General features: G+C 40.1%; 1 protein-coding gene across 1 annotated transcript; it reads right to left on the bottom strand.

Annotated features, from left to right (window-relative positions):
• Window positions 1-15,410: 15,410 nt before the first annotated feature.
• On the bottom strand, window positions 15,411-18,067 carry LOC138875532 (uncharacterized). The gene is made up of 3 exons (XM_070154369.1): window positions 17,664-18,067; window positions 17,300-17,514; window positions 15,411-15,694 (listed from the first exon to the last, which is right to left on the bottom strand). Exons 1-3 carry the CDS (start codon window positions 18,065-18,067, stop codon window positions 15,411-15,413), a joined length of 903 nt encoding a protein of 300 aa, XP_070010470.1.
• Window positions 18,068-21,294: the final 3,227 nt, after the last annotated feature.

The following is a 21,294-nucleotide window of genomic DNA, read 5'->3' on the forward strand; positions in this document are numbered from 1 at the left end:
AGATGGAAGTTTTAGAAGAAAGCAAGTGTACCTTAGAGCAGCAGCTAAGAGTCATGGCATCGGAGCTAGCAGTTGAGAAGGCTTCTTCCAATCAGGCTGGCAAGGATAAAAATCTCCCTGAGACATCTTTTTTCGAGCAACTCTCCAAGTCCAGTGAAGAGATTAGAGGATTGAGGGCTTTGCTGAACGAAAAAGAAGTTTATGCAGGTGAACTTGTTCAGACACTGACCCAGACCCGAATCTTTCGTGTATCTTGGAAAGTTTACTTGCCCCTTTGCAATCCTCTTATGATGCTTCTTTGGCCGAGAAGGAAGAACTCAAAAATGAGATTGACCAATGGGAGAAGGATTATAAAGCTCTCAAGGACAAAACTGCTATTGAAGTGAGTTGGGCTATCTTAAATACATGCCATGATACCCTAGTGGAGGCTAGCCAAGAAGGTTTTAATTTGGATGCTGAGTTGGCTAAGATAAAGGAAACCATTGAGAAAACTCAGCAAGATCAAAGTTTTTCTTATCCTATGGCTGATACTCTTGAGTATATTGAAGCTAATGTAGGCGCGATGGATGTCCCAGCTCCTCCAAATCAAATCGAGCCTGCTGCTGATGATGCTTTAGACTCTTCTTCTGCTCCCCAGTAAAAGTTTATGAAGTTCCCTTTCTTTCTTTTTTTCTTTTAGGTGGAATGTGGTTTTACCCCTGGTCCCATTTGGGGGTTCAGTTTTTGGAAATGACAAGTCCCCAGACCTTTTTGGGGCATTTTGTAAAAATATGACAATTAGTTTATGACTTAGTTTTAATATTATAAAGTTTTTGTTTCAACTTAATTATCTTGAGTTTCTATTTTACTCTTTTTGCCTTGTTTCATTATATAACTTCAAGGTCTTGCTTTTTAATTCATGGGTTTTCGTCTTACACTTTTTGCCTTTTTTTATAAAACGCTTTACTAACTTCATGTATCTTTGAATTAGACATGAAATTATAAAAGAGGGCCCTTTTATATACGACACTTAATGAAAAAGACGTCTCAACTTCATAACAGTGTAAATATACGAAAAAAGAAATAGGAACACACATGTTTCTTGAAATAACTTTGATAAAGTTTTCATTTGAACTTTGTCAAGTTTAAATAACATCTTACATGTATTTAAATATCTTCTATAACTTTTTCGTAACTGTTTTCTTTACAATAGATTTGCAAAAAAGGAAAGAAAATCTAATGTTTTTTTATAACCCATGGCTAAATACTGCCTTTAACCGAGACATCATAAGATTTTGAAATCTATATGAAGGTTTTTTGATTGGCTTGTGGTATTGGCTCGTGACTTTGCTCTGAACTTGATACATTTGATAAGTAAACTTTTGGGCTTGACTTGAACTTTAATTGTTTTCAGTATTCTTTGCCTTCTTTATACATATATCATATGTATATTATATAGTCCCGCAAGTATTTGAGCTTTGAAGTATGAATTCTCGAGCACTTGATTATTCCTTCCATGCGGTCCTTTTCCTGAAAAGGAAAAATATACAGGACTCGGAGGTACGATTTTAGATGAAGACTGCTTAACCCATTTAAGTTTCTATCAGAATAGTTGTAACCCTAGACCGAGAATTATGTTCTTTCCACGTGTCTTTTCAGGTCGTAATTCATCATTTAGTGTGGGCTAGCCTTTTTCCTATCATCTAAAATTGTTAGTAAAATTTTAACAATTCAAAAATAAAAGTTATTAATGAGGGTACCTGCCCGTGGGTATTTCTTTTCCTTATAAATAGTATCTCTTCAGATGAGCAGCATTCCAATTTGAAGGTAGAATCTTTCCATCCATTGTTTCCAGTTCGTATGCTCATTTTCCTGCGATACCATGAATCTTATAAGGTCCTTCCCAAGTTTGACTTAACTTTCCTGCATTAGCTGCCCTCGTTGATTGGAAAACTTTCTTGAGTACGAAGTCCCCAATCTTGAAGTATCTGAGACGAGCTATTCAGTTATAGTATCGTTCCATAACTTGTTTTTGCGCTGCTATCCTTATTAATGCAGTTTCCCTCCTTTCTTCAAGTAAATCCAGGTTTATTCGCATCTCTTCTTTATTTGATTCCTCAGTTACTTGTGTATATCTCGTGCTTGGTTCCCCTATCTCAACTAGAATTAAGGCTTCAGCTCCGTATACAAGTGAGAATGGTGTTTCCCCCGTACTTATTTTTGTAGTTGTTCGATAAGCCCACAAGACTCCAGGTAACACCTCTGACCAATTGCCTTTAGATTCCTCCAACCTTTTCTTCAAGTTGTTGATAATGACTTTATTCGTTGATTTAGCTTGTCCATTACCCACCGGATGGTAAGGCATTGAAGCAATTCTTTTAATTTGCCAACTCTGAAAAAATTCTATGATTTGCATGCCTATAAATTACGGGCCGTTATCACATACGATTTCCTTTGGTACACCGAATCGGCATATGATGTTTCGCCAAATGAAATCTCTGACCTCTTTTTCTCGTACCTGTTTAAAAGCTCCTAATTCTACCCACTTAGTAAAGTAATCAGTGAGTAGTAATAGAAATCTTACCTTGCCTTTGGCTTGGGGTAACGGACCCATGATATCCATCCTCCATTTCATAAACGGCCACGGTGCAATAACCAGATGTAATAATTCAGCAAGTCGATGCATGTTGTTACCGTATCTTTGGCACTTGTCATGTTTAGCAACAAAATTTTTCGCGTCTTCTTCCATTTTTGGCCAATAATTGCCGGCTCTAATCATGGTTTTTACTAAAGATCTTCCTCACGCGTGATTTCCACGATGTCCCTCGTGTATTTCTCTCATCACATACTCTGTTTGTAAAGGCCTGATGCATCTTGCTAGAGGACCACCAAACATTTTACGATAAAGATTGCCTTGCTTTAAACAGTATCGAGCAGCTTTTTTGCGAAGTGCTTGAGCCTTTTACTTATCTTCAGGTAAAATTCCATACTGCAAAAAATTGACAATCTCGTTCTTCCAATCCCAAATTAGGTTATTGAAATTTACCTCGTTTTTGTCTTGATCAAGTACGGAATGAAATAAATGAATCATAGAAGCATTTTTGTCATTCGTTACTTTTACAGTAGATGCAAGATTAGCTAGGGCGTCAGCCTTTGCATTTTCCTCTTTTGGTATTTGCACGACTTTCCAAGTTTGGAACTGCCTGACCAAATCACGTGCCTTTTCTAGGTATAGATGCATTCTTGCCTCTCTGGCTATATAAGTCCCAACATTTGGTTAACTACGAGCTGTGAATTGCTTTTGATTACGACCTGTTCTATACCAAGCTCTCGTTCCTGTTCTAAACCTACAATCACAGCTTCATATTCTGCCTTATTGTTAGTTATAGGGTGACATTTTATGGCTTGTCGTATTGTTTCTCCCGTGGGTGGTACCAAAACAATACCTATGTCATGACCCTAACCCCGAACCCGGTCGTGATGGCGCCTCTAGTGAAGACAAGGCCAGCCGACACTTACCCAATTCAGTTCTAACAGCTTAATAAATCAATAAGTCATTTATAAAGATGAATAATCCAACCTTTAAGCAGCCAACAATACAAATATGCAGAATAGCAACCCAACACAGACCGACATCGAGGTGTCACTAGTCATGAGCATCTACTACAACTGTCTAGTCACAACGGGACTGAAATGGTCGGTAAAATCACAAGAATACATAAGGAGGAATACAGAGGAAGAAAGCAGAGCCGTGATCGCCAGGCGACTACCTTGCTAACTCCAATGAAACTGCCACCAAGCTCAGAAAATACCTGAATCTGCACACAAGGTGCATGGAGTAAAGTGAGTACTCAGACTCAGTGAGTAATAAAGGTAAATAACAACTGAGCGGTAAAAAATCACGTAAAGCATATCAACATGCTGTACCGAAGCAGTATAAAACCATTTAAGAAAAACAATGAAGCTGTGAAATCTCTTAAAAACATCTTAGCTCAGTTCAAACTTCTTTTGAAAATGACTTTTTAACAGTTATGCAAATGAATGCAAAACAATGAGTGCAGATAAGCACAGAAATCCGCCTCTCGGGCACAAATATGCAATCAACAGGTAATTGACAGACAATTAAGAAGATAAACACATAACGGTTCGCCCTTTGGGCACAAATACACAATCAACAGGTAATTGACTGGCAATTAAGAAGATAAACACATAAAGGTTCGCCCCTTGGGCAATATCTCAGAATAGTACCAGCCCCTTGGGCTATATCTCACATCACAATGGGTATCCGCGCTCACTGGGGGTGTGTAGACTCCAGGAAGGGCCCCTTACGGCCCAAGCGCAATATCAAATCATCTCGTGACATCAAATCTAGGCCCTTGGCCTCATATCAGTCAAGCCACCTCGTGGCGTATATATCTAAGGCCCTCGGCCTCATAAACAATATCAACAAGCCACCTCGTGGCGTACATATCTCAATCACTCGGCCTCAAATCAGTATCAGTGTTTCCTCACAACTAGGCCCTCGACCTTACTCAGTCAAAAATCACATAAGTCACCCGGGCAACAGTAAAACATGATGCTCAGCCTAAAATATTATTTAAAATATCATTTCAAGTGTTAAATCAAAGTAAACTTGGCTGAGTTTTGAAAACAGTGGAAAATAACATGACTGAGTTCAAGTATAAAGTCAAAACAGTGAGGAAATATCAATAACAAGCCCCGAAGGGTTCACATAGTTGGCACTAGGCCCAAATATGACATTCAGTTCAAATAATAATGATAACAGTTCGTTTTCAATCAACTATGCGGTAAAATCATTAATCGGGATGGACTAAGTCACAATCCTCAACGGTGCTCTACCCCACGCTCGCTATCCAGCGTGTAAGTCACCTCAACATAGCACTACGATGTGCAATCCGGGGTTTTAAACCCTCAGAACATCATTTATAATCATTACTCACCTCGAACCGGCTAAATCTCTAGCTTGCGACGCCTTTGCCCCTCGAATCAGCCTCCACACGCGTCGAATCTATCCAAAATCAGAACGAATACGTCACAATATACTAAGGGAACAAAACCCAAGCGAAAACATTCGAAAAATACCAAAAATCCCGAAATTAGCAAAACCCGAGCCCCGAGCCCATGTCTCAAAACTCGATAAAATTAACATCAATGAAATCCTCATCCTCTCACGAGTTCATACATACCAAGAGCATCAAAATCCACCCACAAATGACACTTAAATTCCCAAATTTTAGGTCTCCAATTTCAAGCCCTAGTTCTTCAATTTTTGGCTTAGATTTCATGATTTTCTAGGTGGAATTCACATAAGAATCGAGTATTGAGTTCAAAAATCTTACCTCCAAACATTTCCCCTTGAAACTCTCTTCAATCTCCTTCAAAAATATCTCAAAATGAGCAGCTATGGGTGAAAATAGACCCACATTCGCGAACAAGATGACTTTAAAAACATTCTGCCCAGGCCTCATTCCCTTCTATGCGATCGCGGAAATTTCCTCGTGATCGCGAAGCACAAAAATCTAACTCATAAAATTCACTCTATGCAATCGCATTAAATCTCCTACGAACACAATGCCCAGGCTCTTTACTCTATGCGATCGCGGACACTCCTCCGCGTTCGCAATGAACAAAACCATCCAGGCCCCCAGGTCCAAATTTACTCTATGCGAACGCAACACTCACTACGCGTTCGCGAAGAACAACCTCCCCACACAATGCGATCGCATGCCAAACTTCGCGAACGCAAAGCACAAATGGACAGCCTTCTCAAAACCTCGTACGAGATCGCATGACACCCTATGCGATCGCAGAGAACAAAGTTCTGCAACACCTGAGCAGATTTTTCTGAAATCTCTTAACTCCAAAAACGATCCGATTGACCCCTCGAAACTCACCCGAGGCCCCCGAGACCTCAACTAACGCATCCTAAAACGTTATTCAAACTTGCTCCAATCATCAAAACACCTCAAACAACATCAAATCACCCAAAACACATCGGATTCAAGCCTAAAATTTTCTAAAATCTTCCGAAATGTGCTTTTGATAAAAACAAAACCCAACCAAACGACGTCCGAATGACCTGAAATTTAACACACACATCCCAAATGGCACAACAAAGCTGCTGCAACTCTCGGAATTTCATTCCGACCTCTATATCAAAATCTCACTATCAGCTGGAAAACACCGAAATCTCCATTTTGCCAATTCAAGCCTAAACCTTCCACGGACTTCCAAAATGCATTGCGATCACGCTCTTAAGTCCCAAATCACCTAATGGAGCTAACCAAATCATAAAAACTCCAATCCGAGCTCATATTCAAACAAGTCAAATCTCGGTCAAACCTTTCAAATTTTAAGCTTTAAACTGAGAACTGATCTTCCAAATTCATTCTGATTTCCCTGAAAACTAAAACCAACGATTTACGTAAGTCATAATACATTACACGGGGCAAGTCATGCCCAAGAACTGGCGATCAAAGTGTAAAAGACCAAAATGACGGTCGGGTCATTACATCCTCCCCCACTTAAATATGTGTTCATCCTCGAACGTGCCCAAGGTCATTCTAAAAGCCAACCAATTGCTGAATAACCTTACTATGAACATACCCGGAGGTGATCCCACGTCACCCTATCTCATATAGGTCCGATAACACATTGTAACTGAAATCACACAATCCAATCTAGCCCATAAACCATAGAACCATATTTTCACTTCTGAAACCATCAATGCGATCAAAACCTCACACCTATACTCTGAATGGGCCCGAACCAGCTGTAATAACCCATGCCTGCAACCTCGGTGCGATTATACGATATACCACATAACTCAAACACATGTAGCGATAACTTCCATTCACAACATCTGCACACAACACCCGAATACCGGTAGAAACCCCTTATCAACCCAAGTTTCATTCCAACACTTTTATATATACTGCCAATGATAACTAAAACACACAGTAAGCCATAACCATTTCTCAGATCAACCATTCATGAAGCCACTTCTCCTTGGCAATTACCATGGCAAATTTCCGAGCCGAACCTCGATATTATCCTTCCAACATGCTGAAATCGAATCTGTCCGTATTCATTAATGATCCCAACGATCTCCTCTAATCCAACACACTACTCTGGCATCATGACACATCAATACAGGCCTAAGCCATAACTTGTACAATACACGCACCAATAGGCAACAGTTCGAACATACTCAAATCATGAAAACAACTTAAATGAAAGAGTTGTACCTCAAGCTCACAAGAACCACCACAACACAAGGCTGAGGACCCGTCTCACATCATAGAAATAGAACACAATCTAACCCGAAGGATCATACCTCCATATAATCTTCGTTGCAATGCGCACATGGCTCCACATGAAACACCTCAAGCCACTATGCTCGAAATCGACAACCACGCACAATTTGATGTCTGGAACCACAACAAATCTTTACACCCACGATGAAACAAATAACATATACCACGCAAACCCGATAGGACATAACCGACATGTTATTCACTGAGCAACCCCCAATTACTCTTCCCGCTCGACTTCCACTATGAACCCCCAATGGAACCGCACCATATGTGCCCAAAACCAATCATAACACCTCGCAACACAGAAAGGTAACTCATAGGTCTCCCCAGATCACTGATAAGCTCAACAACGGTCGAATCAACACCTCCCTCAACAATGCCATTCCGAGCCAACCAAGCCGACTCAAGATAGAACATTCATCCACATTGGCCTGCCAACGAACTCCTTATCAAGGAAACCTGAAGTTGCTCCTTCCACCTCTATAACTCTGTCGGTGCCATACGATGCGGTGCCCGAGACCAAATCAGTACCGAAATCAACAACCTTGCCTGGCAACATGCCCGACCACAAGAAACACATCCGAAAAGTCCCTCACCACCGGAACTGAATCAATATGAGGAGCCTCATTACTGGCATCCATCACGAGAACCCAAATAAGGAAGACAATCCTTCCCAGCCGTCCGCCGGGTCTTCGAATATAAAACCACTCTATTAGAACATAATCCGTCGAACCACGCCACTCAATCCATGGCATTTCCGGCATAGCCAACAGTGCCACCTTAGCGCAATAGCTCAGAATGACACAACACTGCGACAACCAGTCTATACCCAATATCACATCCAAAATCTAACATACCAAGCAGCAAAAGATCCACTCGGGTCTCCAAACCCCGATAGTATACGACCTCACGCTCGTCATCAAGCGCGTGTCTCACCTCAATATCCAATCATTCCCATGAGAGATACTCTAACATTCTTCTGTGCCTCCAAGCAAACCCAAATATCAGCAGTCGATCTAGCTAGAAAGTGCCGCAATACTATTTAAGTGCCATCAACTTAATCACATTGCCTTTTTGTGAAACGTATACTCTCGTCAAATCACTTCCAATTAGTAATACCGCTTCCTTAATCATCTGAGGCTACCCGCTGCCTAAGAGTTTTTTGAACTTCCTTTCAGAACTAAACTGTAACCCATCTAGCCAAGAACTTCCATTGATCCCATCCAGAAGAAAAATCACTACACCTTCCATGCTCCTCACACTCGTAGAAAATACACATTTCCAATCACGGTAGGAATCAAAAAGAACTCTCCGAATTCCATTTGCACAAAACTAAACTGTCAGGACTGAATCCTTCCAACTAGACCAAGCTACGCAAGCCATCAAAACCTAAGAGCATCGCCGCGAAATACCTGTAGAACTCATTACTCCGAACACACCCAAGGAACTAATCATATCCTTACCATACCGGTCCGACCCACTACCAAGCTATACCATTTATCTGAGTTTCCTGCTGATTCATCTTCAACTTGATATTCCTTCTTGCTGTAGCACCACAATTCCTCAACCCAGGCTCACTACACGAGACCCAAGCATAAAACCACACTATGTAAAACCCATAAGCCGCTGAATACTCTCTTAAATATTCCCAAAAGCACCACATTCCAAAATACTTTCTCTGAAGACACTCCCTACAAATCTAAATCCATTACCTTTACCTTCCTGATACTGATACATAGAATCCCACAATTTATAGAAAATACCACAAGTCTTGACATCTTCCAAAAAGCTCAGTTTCTAACCACATATGCAACTTTAGATTACTCAATTGATATATGCAGAATCTTGAACACATTAAACTATTCTCGCAAGTCATCCACTCTCCTCAAACCGCAATTATCCCGATCAAAAGAACCGAACAACCTGTGCCTCATTAGCACTTCAGACACTGCAGAATGCAACCTCATCCCAATACAACCAAGTCACTTCCTGCTCTATGCACCGATCATCCTTTATTAACAACAACTCCAGACATTCCGTGATTTTCATACCCTATGAAGCATAATATGACCTTTGTCAAAATTTTCCTTTACTTGAGCCATCCTCGGTCTCAATTTCCGCAAGCCATAACTGATTCACCCACACGCCTCAAATTGGAACCAACATAGCACCTTACCGTGCAATCAACTAATCAACAACAGACTCCCCCACTTGGCTCGAAGCCATAGATCAAAATACACTCAATAACTCATAACACTTATACTCTATCGATGCCATAATACCATAGTGAGATTAAACTCAAATCCTTTATAAGCTTGTGAAACACAAATCATCTAGAATTTTAACTCTTCTGCAAATCTTGCATTCACTCTCGCAACAGTTAAGCCCACTCTCTTAAGCGACCCAAATTTCAAATTTCAACACTTATATTTCACTTGCACATGAGACCTTCTAAAAGACACATGAGGGTCACACAACCTCGGAACACTTCACAGGAGATAACCCACCTGCCTTGTCTTCAACTAACATTTATGTATACCTTCCACCGTCACAAACATTACACAGTCACTTAGCCTTCCTGAGTCTGAACTCATACCGCAACATGAAATTTACTTCACTCCCAACTAGGACACATGAAAAGACTCTTCGCACACCCAAAACTCGGGGCTATACTTCAAATCAAGACAAAAATCAAGCACCTAATAGTTCTTCTATCCTCCAGCAGACCCTCCTCGTCGCTTCCAATTCATAAGAATACATCTCGCAGTCACGACATACTCATCACATAGCCATGCAACCGTCACTCCCACTAATAGGGACACTACCGAACATATCAGTTCGAAGACACTTGCTCACACAATCAGCACCTCGGTGCTCAAGCCATAGGCAAAGATCCGGCCTCAAGTCCTCCAGACTGGCCCAACATCAACTTACAGAGATCACATCTCGCCACTCGATCAGGGAATCACAAGCCATCAAGGCACATCTGATACTGAGCGCTCATGCGCGCATACGAATGCGTGGAAGGATTTCAAGAGTTACTTTTCAAGTTGAATCAGGGATGCACGATAAGAATTCAAGAATGTGAAGTTTTCCTAAAGGTTCCGCAGCCTCTCGAGGATAAATACAAACGTCTTCGTACCGATCCGCGAGAATTTACTAAACCTGCTCATGACTCGTGAGACCTGTGTAACCTAGGCTCTGATACCAACTTGTCACGACCCTAACCCCGAATCTGGTCGTGATGGCACCTCTCGTGAAGATAAGGCTAGCCAACACTTACCCAATTCAGTTCTAACAGCTTAATAAATCAATAAGTCATTTATAAGGATGAATAATCCAACCTTTAAGCAGCCAACAATACAAATATGCAGAATAGCAACCCAACACAGACCGACATCGGGGTGTCACTAGTCATGAGCATCTACTACAACTGTCTAGTCACAACGGGACCGAAATGGTAGGTAAAATCACAAGAATACATAAGGAGGAATACAGAGGAAGAAAGCAGAGCCGCGATCGCCAGGCGACTACCTTGCTAACTCCAATGAAACTGCCACCAAGCTCAGAAAATACCTGAATCTACACACAAGGTGCATGGAGTAAAGTGAGTACTCCGACTCAGTGAGTAATAAAGGTAAATAACAACTGAGCTGTAAGAAATCACGTAAAGCATATCAACATGCTGTATAGAAGCAGTATAAAACCATTTAAGAGAAACAATGAAGTTGTGAAATCTCTTAAAAACATCTTAGCACAGTTCAAACTTCTTTAGAAAATGACTTTTCAACAGTTATACAAATGAATGCAAAATAATGACTGCAGATAAGCACAGAAATCCGCCTCTCCGGCACAAATATGCAATCAACAGGTAATGACAGACAATTAAGAAGATAAACACATAACGGTTCACCCCTTGGGAACAAATACACAATCAACAGGTAATTGGCAGGCAATTAAGAAGATAAACACATAAAGGTTTGCCCCTCGGGCAATATCTCAGAATAGTACCAGCCCCTCGGGCTATATCTCACATCACAATGGGTACCCACGCTCACTGGGGGTGTGCAGACTCCGGGAGGGGCCCCTTATGGCCCAAGCGCAATATCAAGCCATCTCGTGGCATCAAATCTAGACCCTCGGCCTCATATCAGTCAAGCCACCTTGTAGCGTATATATCTTAGGCTCTCGGCCTCATAAACAATATCAACAAGCCACCTCGTGACATACATATCTCAGGCCCTCGGCCTCAAATCAGTATCAGGGTTTCCTCACAACTAGGCCCTCGACCTTACTCAGTCAAAAATCACATAAGCCACTCGGACAACAGTAAAACATGATGCTCAGCCTAAAATATTATTTAAAATATCATTTCAAGTGTTAAATCAAAGTAAACTTGGCTGAGTTTTGAAAACAATGGAAAATAACATGACTGAGTTCAAGTATAAAGTCAAAACAGTAAGGAACTATCAATAACAAGCCCTGAAGGGTTCACATAGTTGGCACTAGGCCCAAATATGACATTCAGTCCAAATAATAATGATAACAGTTCGTTTCAATCAACTACGTGGTAAAATCATCAATCGGGATGGACTACGTCACAATCCCCAACGGTGCTCTACCCCACGCTCGCTATCCAGCATGTAAGTCACCTCAACATAGCACTACGATGTGTAATTCGGGGTTTCAAACCCTCAGAATATCATTTACAATCATTACTCACCTCGAACCGGCTAAATCTCTAGCTCGCGACGCCTTTGCCCCTCGAATCGGCCTCCACACGCGTCGAATCTATCCAAAATCAGAACGAATACGTCACAATATACTAAGGGAACAAAATCCAAGCGAAAACATTCGAAAAATACCAAAAATCCCGAAATTAGCAAAACCTGAGCCCCGGGCCCACATCTCGGAACTCGATAAAATTAACATCAATGGAATCCTCATCCTCTCTCAAGTTCATACATACCAAGAACATCAAAATCCACCCACAAATGACCCTTAAATTCCCAAATTTTAGGTCTCCAATTTCAAGCCCTAGTTCTTCAATTTTTGGCTTATATTTCATGATTTTCTAGGTGGAATTCACATAAGAATCGAGTATTGCGTTCAAAAATCTTACCTCCAAATGTTTCCTCTTGAAACTCTCTTCAATCTCCTTCAAATATCTCTCAAAATGAGCAGCTATGGGTGAAAATAGACCCACATTCGCGAACAAAATGACTTTAAAAACATTCTGCCCATGCCTCATTCCCTTCTATGCGATCGCGGAAAATTCCTCGCGATCGCGAAGCACAAAAATCTAACTCATAAAATTCTCTCTATGTGATCGCATTAAATCTCCTGCGAACGCAATGCCCAGGCTCCTTACTCTACGCGATCGTAGACACTCCTCCACGTTCGCAATGAACAAAACCATCCAGGCCCCCAGGTCCAAATTTACTCTATGCGAACGCAGCACTCACTACGAGTTCGCAAAGAACAACCTCCCCACACAATGCGATCGCATGCCAAACTCCACGAACGCAAAGCACAAATGGACAGCCTTCTCAAAACCTCCTACGGGATCACATGACACCCTATGTGATCGTAAAGAACAAAGTTTTGCAACACCTGAGCAGATTTTTCTGAAATCTCTTAACTCCAAAAACGATCTGATTGACCTCTCGAAACTCACCCGACGCCCCCAGGACCTCAACCAAAGGCTCAAACACATCCTAAAATGTTATTCAAACTTGCTCCAATCATCAAAATGCCTCAAACAACATCAAATCACCCAAAACACATCGGATTCAAGCCTAAGTTTTTCTAAAATCTTCCGAAATGCGCTTTTGATAAAACCCCAACCAAACCACGTCTGAATGACCTGAAATTTTACACACACATCCCAAATGGCACAACTAAGCTGTTGCAACTCTCGGAATTTCATTCCAACCTCTATATCAAAATCTCACCTATCAACCGGAAAACGCCGAAATCTCCATTTCGCCAATTCAAGCCTAAACCTTCCACAGACTTCTAAAATGCATTCCGATCACGCTCCTAAGTCCCAAAATCACCTAATAGAGCTAACCAAGTCATAAAAACTCCAATCCGAGATCATATTCAAACAAGTCAAATCTCGGTCAAACCTTTCAAATTTTAAGCTTTAAACTGAGAACTGATCTTCCAAATTCATTCTGATTTCCCCGAAAACCAAAACCAACGATTTACGTAAGTCATAATACATTACACGGGACAAGACATGCCCGAGAACTAGCGATTAAAGTGCAAAAGACCAAAACAACCGGTCGGGTCGTTACAACCTAAACCTTCCCCTTTCACATTCGATGAACCATCAATGAATAAGGTCAAAGTTCCTGGATTAGACCCGTTAAATACCTGCAATTCTTTTTTTTTTTGCCTCTAGTTGTATCCCTTGACTAAAATCAGCCACGAAATCTGCTAAAACCTGTGACTTTATTGCATTTCTAGGTTGATATGTAATGTCATATTCACTTAGTTCTATGACCCACTTGGCTGATCTACCTGATAACTCTTGTTTATGCAATATAGTACGCAAGGTATAGGCAGTTACTATAGAGATGGAATGACATTAAAAATAATGTCTTAACTTCCTAGATGCCATGATTAATGCTAGTGCAAGTTTTTCTAGATGAGGATATCGAGTTTCAACATCTAATTATAACTTGCTAACATAATAAATCGGAGACTGTTTACCTTGGTCTTCTCGAACTAACACAACACTTACCACTACTTCTGAAACATCAAGGTAGATGAGTAGTTTCTCCCCATCTTTTGGTTTCGCAAGCAACAGTGGATTTGACAAATATACTTTCAAAATTTTAAGCGCCTGTTGACATTCTTCAGACCATTCAAATTGATCATGCTTTTTAGGGCTGAAAAGAACCTTAAGCATTTTTATGATGATTTTGAAATAAATCTTCCCAAAGCTGTTATTCTCTCTGTCAGTATCTGTACTTCTTTTTTACTTGTCAGTGTATTTGGGATTTCCTCAATAGCTTTAATCTATGCGGGATTTACTTCAATGCCACAGTTAGAAACAAGAAATCCCAAGAACTTACCTGACGAAACTCCAAATGCACATTTCTCATGGTTTAACTTCATGTTAAATTTACGAAGAATCTGAAATGTATCAGACAAGTGTTGGATATGATCCCCTGCTTGTTGTGACTTGACCAGCATATCATCTATATAGACCTCCATGGTTTTCCCTAAATGTTCTTGAAAAATTTTGGTCACCAACCTTTGATATGTGGCTCCAGTGTTCTTGAGACCAAATGACACTACTTTGTAACAGTAAGTCCCCCTGTCTATTATAAATGAAGTTTTTTCCTCATCTATGGGATCCATTTTTATTTGATTATACTCTGAATATGCATCTAAAAAAACTTAACAATTCATGTCCTGCAGTGGCATCAATTAGTTGATCTATATGCGGTAATGGAAAAGAATCTTTAGGACAAACTTTGTTTAGGTCAGTATAATCTACACAAACTCACCAGTTACCATTCTTTTTAGGTATTACTACAGTATTAGCTAACCAATTTGGATATTTTACCTCGTGTATGGACCCAATTTGTAAAAGTTCTTGTACCTCATCTTGAATCACCTGATTTTTGAAAGATCCTTGCTTTTTTTTCTTTTGTTTAACATGTGAGTATGATGGATCTTCATTTAACTTATGGTTCATCACTTCTGGAGGTATTCCTGTCATATCAGAATGGGACCAGGCAAAACAATCCACGTTAGTTTTCAAAAATTCAGTCAACTTACCTTTCATTTCTTGGCTTAGGTTTCCCCCAATGTAGACTTTCCTTTCAGGCCAGGTGCAAATAGTAATACAGCTTCCAATTCCTCAATCGTTGTTTTGACGTTTTCATTTTCCTCTGGCTATTGGATGGTATCGGGTCTCGAGCCTACATCTGTTCACCCGTGCTCAGTTGAGGCTTGTGTTGCAGCATCCTCAACTAGATTCTATGATTGCTATTTCTCTTTGTATTTTGTGCTTGAATCTTCTACAGAATTAATGCTCCTAGACGCTTGCCGGTCACCACAAATTTGCCGTATTCCCTATTGTGAAGGGAATTTAATAACTTGATGCATGGTAGATAGAACAACATCCATTTCGTGAATCCATGGTATACCGAGAATCATATTGTAAGCCATGTCCATTTCTACCACCTGAAATTTCGTGTCTTTGACAACTCCTTCTGCGAATGTGGTGAGTATTATCTCCCCTTTTGTTATGACGCTCGAGTTGTCAAAACCAGATAAGGTGTGTGCCTTGGGTATCAACTTATCTTCAGCTTGCATTTTGTTTACCACTCTTAGCAGAATGATATTCACGGAGCTACCTGGATCAATCAAAACTCGTTTCACATTAGTGTCATGTACAAGTAAAGATATTACCAGTGCATCACTGTGCGGGGTTAGTGATAATTTAGGATTTTAACATATTTTATGCCCCTACTTGCCTATGCTTTGATCATATATTGTTACAAAATAGTCCTAAAAGGCTTACAAGTTATGCTTGATTGCAGGTTTGATCGACAAAGTGACGAAATGTCAAAGATTGGCTCAAAAAGGAGTGAAACCTGCTCGAGTATCAAAGACCAAGGAATCTAAGAAAAGAAGGCCTAGTGCGGACAATGCAAAATGGAATGCGGCTGCACTAGGTGGTTCAGAAAGTTGGTGATTCAGGCTAGAAGAAGCGTGGCCACGGTACACATCTCGCGGTCCGCGGTAAAGGCTCTGCGGCCGCACTACTCTTTTGTGCGGTCCGTGGTCATGAGATTCAGAGAGATGAAGTTTTCAAAGCCAAAGCCATGTGGTCCGCGGTCGTGAGTGCGCGGACCGCACCAGCTCCCTTCGCGGCCGCGGTCCATTTTATGCGGCCCGCACTGACCCCGCAGGGGTATTTTTATCCAGTTTTTCCAGCCTAGTATAAATAGAATATTTTACCATTTTTAGGTATTCAGACATATCAGTTGATAGCTGCGCTCGTGAGACCGACTTCTGTAGCCATTTTTGGCACTTTTGCTTTACATTTACAACAGATTCTTGTAGAGTAATTTTAGCAATTAATTAATATGCTTAGTTCTTCATCTATTTCTTCAATTTCTTTATCTAGCATGAGTAGCTAAACCCATTAGCTAGGGTTGTGGATCAACCCTAGTGTGGGTAATTGACGGGTGTTGCCATCTAGTATGAGATTGACTATGGGTGTTTGCTATTTGGGTTGGTTTTATATTTTAATCTAGAATTGGTAGTTGCAAACACTGATTCAAGCCTTGTGGGCTTAATTCTTCTTAAGAAAGAGAGTCTATGGCCCCAAAATTAACCCAACAAGGAATTGGGATGGACTCATGAGAAATGATAGTTCCAATTAACGGGTTAAACCTCGAGAGAGTAATTACCCTACTTGAACCCTAGTTGCTTGGTCTAATTTGCCTACCCATTTGGTCTCGAGAGAGTCAATTGGGCAAAATCACTCTCTCTACCGAGAGGTGTGAGAGTGGGTAAAATTGTGCAACGGTTATAGCATAAGCCCCAATTATGTCAATCGGATCTTAGTAACATCTACCCGTCAATTAGCCACCTAGGTAGTGTCACGACCCTAGTGCCCTTCTTCCCATTAGATATAACTTAGCACTATTCTGGTAGCATAATTTAGAGTTAATCAATAGTTTTATAAAAATAGTTATAATTCGAAAACTCAAAAATGTTTGAAGTGACATTAGGAGTACAAACACATCTCTAGGATAGACAGACAATCCAACTCCACTACTAGCTCCCTGAGGAAATCGATCCCGGCCCTTATATCAGGTAAAAGCTATTGTGACCCGCTCTTCCTACCTTAGTGTAGCGTCGAGTTGGTTGCGATCACTTTTTGGCGCCGTCTGCATTTGCATCATCAAATGTAATATTTTCTTCTTCCAAAACCTGTCAAACTCGCTTACCATATGTGACTGTAATTTTCAAAACCTTCTTAGCTGCCATATATGTTACGCCATTAATTTCTTCTCCTCCGCTTATGACATTAACTGTCCTCTTTGATGAAGGGGGTTTAGGGGGCTCCTTCTTGTTCTTCATATACGGTTGCTTACCCTTTTTACTGAACAATTCGGTTAGATACCCTTGCTTTAGCAAATGTTCAACTTCACCTTGCAACAATCTACAATCCGTCGTTTTGTGACCATGATCATTATGAAACTCGCACCAAAAATCAGGATTTCGCCTATTCGGGTTTGACCTCATTTCCTTTGGCCATCGTACCTTATCTCCCATGCTTCTTAATACTGCTACTAACTCTGATGTGCTAACATTAAAATTGTAACCGCCAATTTTCGCCTTCGAGCCTCTATCATCATCTCGCGTCTCTCGTGCATTTCGCTCTTTTCCGAACCTTGATGATGAACCTGACTCTCTATCTCTTGATCTATGATCATACCTTGAGTTATCCTACTTTGAACGCGAATCTCTTCTTGTTGGTCCCATGTAGGGCTCGTACCTGTTTTTATCGGACCTTTTTTTTCGGTTTCAGCACGTCTTGAACTTACCCTCTCCTCTTTTTGAGACTGAGTGATGGTATCTTCTTCTATCCGCAGCTTCGTGCTGTATCTGTTGTAAACATCATTCCAAGTTGTTGCTGGAAATTCACGTAGACTTCCCTTGAGTCGTCTCGTGGCTTCTGAACTTTTCTCATTTAGATTACTGGCAAACGCCATAGCTGCCCAGTTATCAGGTACGCGTGGCAGCATCATCCTCTCACGCTGGAATCTATCTACGAATTCTCTGAGCAGCTCCGAATCTCCTTGCTTTATTTGAAAATATCCTCCATTCTTTTTTCGACTGTTTGAGCTCCCGAGTGTGCTTTGATAAATGAATCTGCAAGCTCAGGAAAAGAATCTATAGAATTTTTGGGTAAAAGATAGTACCATGTTAATGCTCCCTTAGTGAGTGTTTCTCCGAATTTTTTGACCAATACTGATTCAATTTCTTATTTGGTCAAGTCGTTGCCCTTTACACCGGTTGTGAATGCAGTTACGCTGTCTCGTGGATCAGTTGTTCCATCGTATTTCGGAATATCGGGCATCTTGAATTTCTTCGAAATTGGTAGAGGAGCAGCACTTGGCTTCCAAGGTTGTTGTGAATATTTGTCTATATCTATTCCCTTGATTACATGCGGTACTTCAGGTATTTGCTCTATGCGGTCGCTCTGCTCATTGAGCTGTTTCTGTAAAGTTAATACTAAATTTTGTAAATCAGAATTAACTATGTTACCTGGTTCTCCATCACGAGACTTGCTGGGAGTTCCACCACTGCCTGAGTTAACGAGTCTAGAACGAGGGTTTTCCAAAATGTTGTTATTTGGAGTTGGTGTTGGCGGTGCAACCGGCGGCTGGCTGGCAAAAGCCTGGAGAGCGTTGTTGACCTGTTAAGCAATTAATTTTTTAAGAGCTTCATCGATAGCTTGATCATTTGCAAGTCAGTTATTTTCATTCGATTCAGATCTATTAGGAGTCCCCTCTCGTGACTGCCGCTGAGAATGTTGTGGCGAAGGAGGTGGGGTTCTGTCATCTTGTTCGTTCAGTTGATGTTGTGGGTCTTCTTGGAGTGGTAAATTGTGTTGGTTATTATCGTTGACATTCGACATGATTATTTTTGATAAAAGAGTCGATTTGGAAAGCAGATGATTATCAGATTTTCGGTAACAGAATCAATTTGTTCAACCAAAAATAAGGTTTTTGATTAAAGCTTGTTTTTAGAAGAACTCGGGTTACTGATAATCAAATAGATATAAGAATAATTGATGTAAATAATAGCTGGATAAAAAATAAAGTAAATCAGTATATTCCAATAGTATTTTCGTGTCCTTACAAATGCTCATTCCTCATCTTTTATAGCTATTTTTAAGTAATACGTTTCTCTCCTTCCATAATGGAGTTATTATGGACAATTAATGACATTTAATGTAACGTTATAATTGACAATCGTAACTGTTTCGGTACAGATTCTATAACGTTTTCCGTAATTAATGCTCATTAATTACCAATAATACGTATCTATACTCTTTTGTTATTTAGGTTCATTCTCCCGATGCTTCTTCAAATTATCAAGAGGTTCGAGCACCCATTCCTTCTGGTTTTCTTAGATCTTTGTCCGTGCCTGTTAAAGCTCGCGCCTCTTCAACTATATATTCTTCGCCAACTGTCATTCCTTTGTTGATCCACGTGTCATGACATATCAGCACATAATTAACTCGATGTAATAACTTGATTTTTCCCAATACAATGGCCTCGATATTCTCGAGGGTGGGTGTCATGCCCCGGACTCTAAACTCGTGCGAGTATGATACTGCCACAGTGGAAATACTTTAACTGGCCTCTTTTAGTTGATTTTGGCATATGGAGTTTGGAAACTCTTAAAATAGAAGTCAAGGATCAGAACCGAAAAACTGGCTTGAGATTTTCATCTCTAATACTATTGTACAGATGAGGATTTATTAGAGGGTATACAACACAGATTCAAGAATACAATGAAGAAACTGATCGAGTTAACGCAACCCAGAAAAGCAGTGACATAATAGTGGAAGGTGCAGTTTGAAGTGGCGCAAGGTGTCTGAACTGCAACATCTTGGCAATGCAGAAATTCAGATATTTGATCGTTAAGGTAACTATGCTTCCGGACAGACGTGGAAGTAGCTCATTTTCAGCTTCATCTCTTAGTATTTGCCTTATCTTCTCAAGAAGACAATTCAAGTATAATACAGCAGTAGTATTTAGTAGCACTGCTAGAATTATGGAGTACCAAGTTGCCCTGTTCATGTTGATCAGTAACTGGAATTCTTGTAGTTTTGATTCCATTCTTGGACCTGTTTTCAGTTTCTCTTTTTCTTGTCTGTGATTTGAAGGATTTGAATCACTTATATCAGAAAATGGAGGACAGGAGACTATTTATAGTGTATTGAGATAAGTGTTGAGCAAGTTAAACTCTTGGTCAACACTCATTGTAAAGATTCTCCATTTTTTAATGCTCTCCACCTTAATCTACGTTAAATAAATTCTTCATCTTGTTGATGGGAAAGTGGGTCAGGATTAAGGTTAATCGGCTTTTTTTTTGATTTCAGACCCGGTGTTCAGTATCCACTTTTGGGCCCGACTAAATCCGGATTTGCGCCTGAAAGTGCCACAAGGGGGTAAAGCCCTCCCTAACAAAAGCGACTTCATACCTAGGGACTCGAGCACAAGACCTCTGGTTAAGGATGAATGAGTATTTACCACTCTACCGCAACCCTTGCTGGTAGGTTAATTGGCTTTATTGCTAGTGAAGCTCTTATTCACAAGCTAAATTTTTTTGTAGAATATAATTATTTGGTGAGTTCCCTAGTTTATAGGCTGAAGTTATTTTTCTTTTAAGTATTTAACTTTTAACTTTTAACTTTATATACTAGTTCTAACAAAAAGTCATGTAAGTCGCTGAAACAACGAGCGACCTACAGCTACAACAACAATCCTTCAAGCGTGATATATGGAGGATGGGGTATACACAAGCTTAAACACTCTATATTATGTAAGGTAGAGAGACTATTCTCAATAAACCATCGGCTCAAGAAAAATATTTTCAAAATAAATTTGAAAATTACAAAAAATTAACAATAAAAATAATAAAGATAATCAATGTAAAAAAACAACTGTAGTATAAAATTGAAGAATAAGAAAATAGCAGAATAATAATAATGATAAGAAGAAGAGAGAGCAGATAGTAAAATCAAAATAAGGACTATCTATTAACCTTCTACCATAATCCTTGATTTTCATGCTCTACTATCTAGGATCACATTCGATCCTGAATGAACTGGAAATCAATATTATATTATAAATCGTGTGTTAAACCAGCAAATTACCCATAAACGGACAAAAATAAAGAACAACCCCCAATTTAATTCAAGTTG

Source organism: Nicotiana sylvestris, chromosome 1 (genome assembly GCF_000393655.2).
Source record: "Nicotiana sylvestris chromosome 1, ASM39365v2, whole genome shotgun sequence".
In the NCBI taxonomy this organism is placed as follows: domain Eukaryota; kingdom Viridiplantae; phylum Streptophyta; class Magnoliopsida; order Solanales; family Solanaceae; genus Nicotiana; species Nicotiana sylvestris.

Bases quoted from the DNA above. Each gene is read 5' to 3' on its own strand.
- LOC138875532 (XM_070154369.1), bottom strand. From the start codon at position 18,067: ATGGCGTTTGCCAGTAATCTAAATGAGAAAAGTTCAGAAGCCACGAGA. The intron at 17,515-17,663 runs GTTAGCACATCA...GACGGATTGTAG, and splicing joins TTGGCGGTTACAATTTTAAT to ATTGTTGCAAGGTGAAGTTG. The intron at 15,695-17,299 runs GTAAGCGAGTTT...TGATTGATCCAG, and splicing joins GAAAATTACAGTCACATATG to GTAGCTCCGTGAATATCATT.